The 1,780-nt window shown below is 26.0% G+C and overlaps 1 protein-coding gene across 1 annotated transcript in view; it reads right to left on the reverse strand.

Moving 5' to 3' along the window:
- LOC108692384 (tachykinin-like peptides receptor 86C) overlaps nt 1-1,780 on the reverse strand; it is a 44,682-nt gene that overhangs the window by 2,418 nt on the left and 40,484 nt on the right. The window contains exon 7 of the mRNA XM_018200612.1: nt 1,254-1,381. Coding sequence (XP_018056101.1) covers nt 1,254-1,381 — 128 coding nt within the window. The remainder of the gene's footprint in view (nt 1-1,253; nt 1,382-1,780) is intronic.

Consider the following 1,780-nt stretch of genomic DNA (forward strand, 5'->3'; position numbering starts at 1 on the left):
TCTAGTCCCTTCTTCCTCTATCGAATTCAAGGAAAAAAAAGTTCTCATTTTGTGGTGTACAATTTCTAAGTTACAAAAGGATTAAAGAAAAAAGATCTTTAAAAAGCTTATAAATTAAATAATAATTTTGTTACAAATTAGCGTAATTCTAGAAGAAAATTTGTAGTATATAAATATATTCTTTCAACGTTTTATTTGAAATATGTTTTTTTTCTTAAATTTAAATATTTAATTTTACAATACTAAATTTATTATTTATTATTGCAGATAATTACTTTATCTACTATTATATAATTTAAGAATTATATGCAGAAGAATAGAAGAAAATATCCTTTTGATTTTAAAGTTTAAATGTCATCTTTTTAGATGTAACATAGTTGAACATGATTGAAAGATGTCAACTATTCATATGACTTGACTATTTCATAGATCCGTGAAGTTCCATCTGCATTGATGGTTTACATCAATGACACTGCTTCAAAAGATGCACGTGTAACACGCAGAAATTCAACCTTTTGATATAGAAACTTTTGATATAGAAACCTTTTGATATAAAATATTCTCGAAAAAATAAAAATAAATTGTTCAAAAATACTTTTGCAGATATGAATACGATATCTGCGTCCATTTAAAAAAAATATTGGCGAATCGGATCTGCCACGTAAATATTTGCAATGAAATAATTTAATAATTGAATTCGATTTGTTAGTTCGCGATTTCTAATCTAATAAATTATATCAACAAATTATTGCCAATAAAATATAATTTAATGTTTATGCAGCGGACCATACAAAGAAATACAAAAGATCTCATAAAAAATTTTATTAAAGATATAGAGACATAAGAATAAACATTCAAATATAAATTTTTCTTAAATAAAATTAAATAATATTTCTTTTGTATGTAAAACTATTAATGTGCATTTTTGTTCAAAGTAAATTAGATTTCCAAAATCAAATCTCAAATAAATCTCAAACAAATACAAGTTTTATTAAATAAACGAATCCGATCATTTATATGTACATAAAAGAGTTGTAGCATATGAGATAATAAAAAGAAATTGTAATGAAATGTCATTGATCAATTGTTACTTCTAACCTTACTTCTAAAGAATACGTTCAGAGAGATACTATTAGCAATATTTATATCATTCTATTTTTATTTCATTCATTAGATGTAAGACAAGGATAGAATGACAAATAGTGCTAATTTTTTTTTTTGCTGAATGCACCCTAAGTAGAAATTGTACTTACTGGAATTACATGGTATTAGTTCCGAACGCTGACACCCCGCCAATTCTTGTGTTTCATGGGTTTGTACGTTTCTTCGATCTATCACGCAACAGCATTTGCAAATTACCAATTCAAAGTAAACTCGAAATCTGTAACAGTTAATTCGATGACACGCATAATTGTATATGTAAATGATATTCCGTTTATTTAATTAACCAAATTACATAATACATTTAATGCAGATTTAATTATCTTAATGCAATAATTAATGCAAGAATTAATGCAAATTATCTTTAATATAAGAGATGCGATTTTTGCGCACCTACATACATAAATAAAATTTAAATTAAGTTGGAGAAAATGATTGCAAGATTAAATTTTGAGCTAAAATCAGACATATAATATTCTTATTTTTTTATTTAAAAATGAAATCAATTAAAATTTTCAAATAAGATCAAAAAGTAAGTAAAAGATTCAGAGAGAGAGAGAGAGAGAGAGAGAGAGAGAGAGAGAGAGAGAGAGAGAGAGCGCGCGCGCGCGCGCGCGCG

This window comes from Atta colombica, unplaced genomic scaffold, assembly GCF_001594045.1.
Source record: "Atta colombica isolate Treedump-2 unplaced genomic scaffold, Acol1.0 scaffold107, whole genome shotgun sequence".
NCBI lineage: Eukaryota > Metazoa > Arthropoda > Insecta > Hymenoptera > Formicidae > Atta > Atta colombica.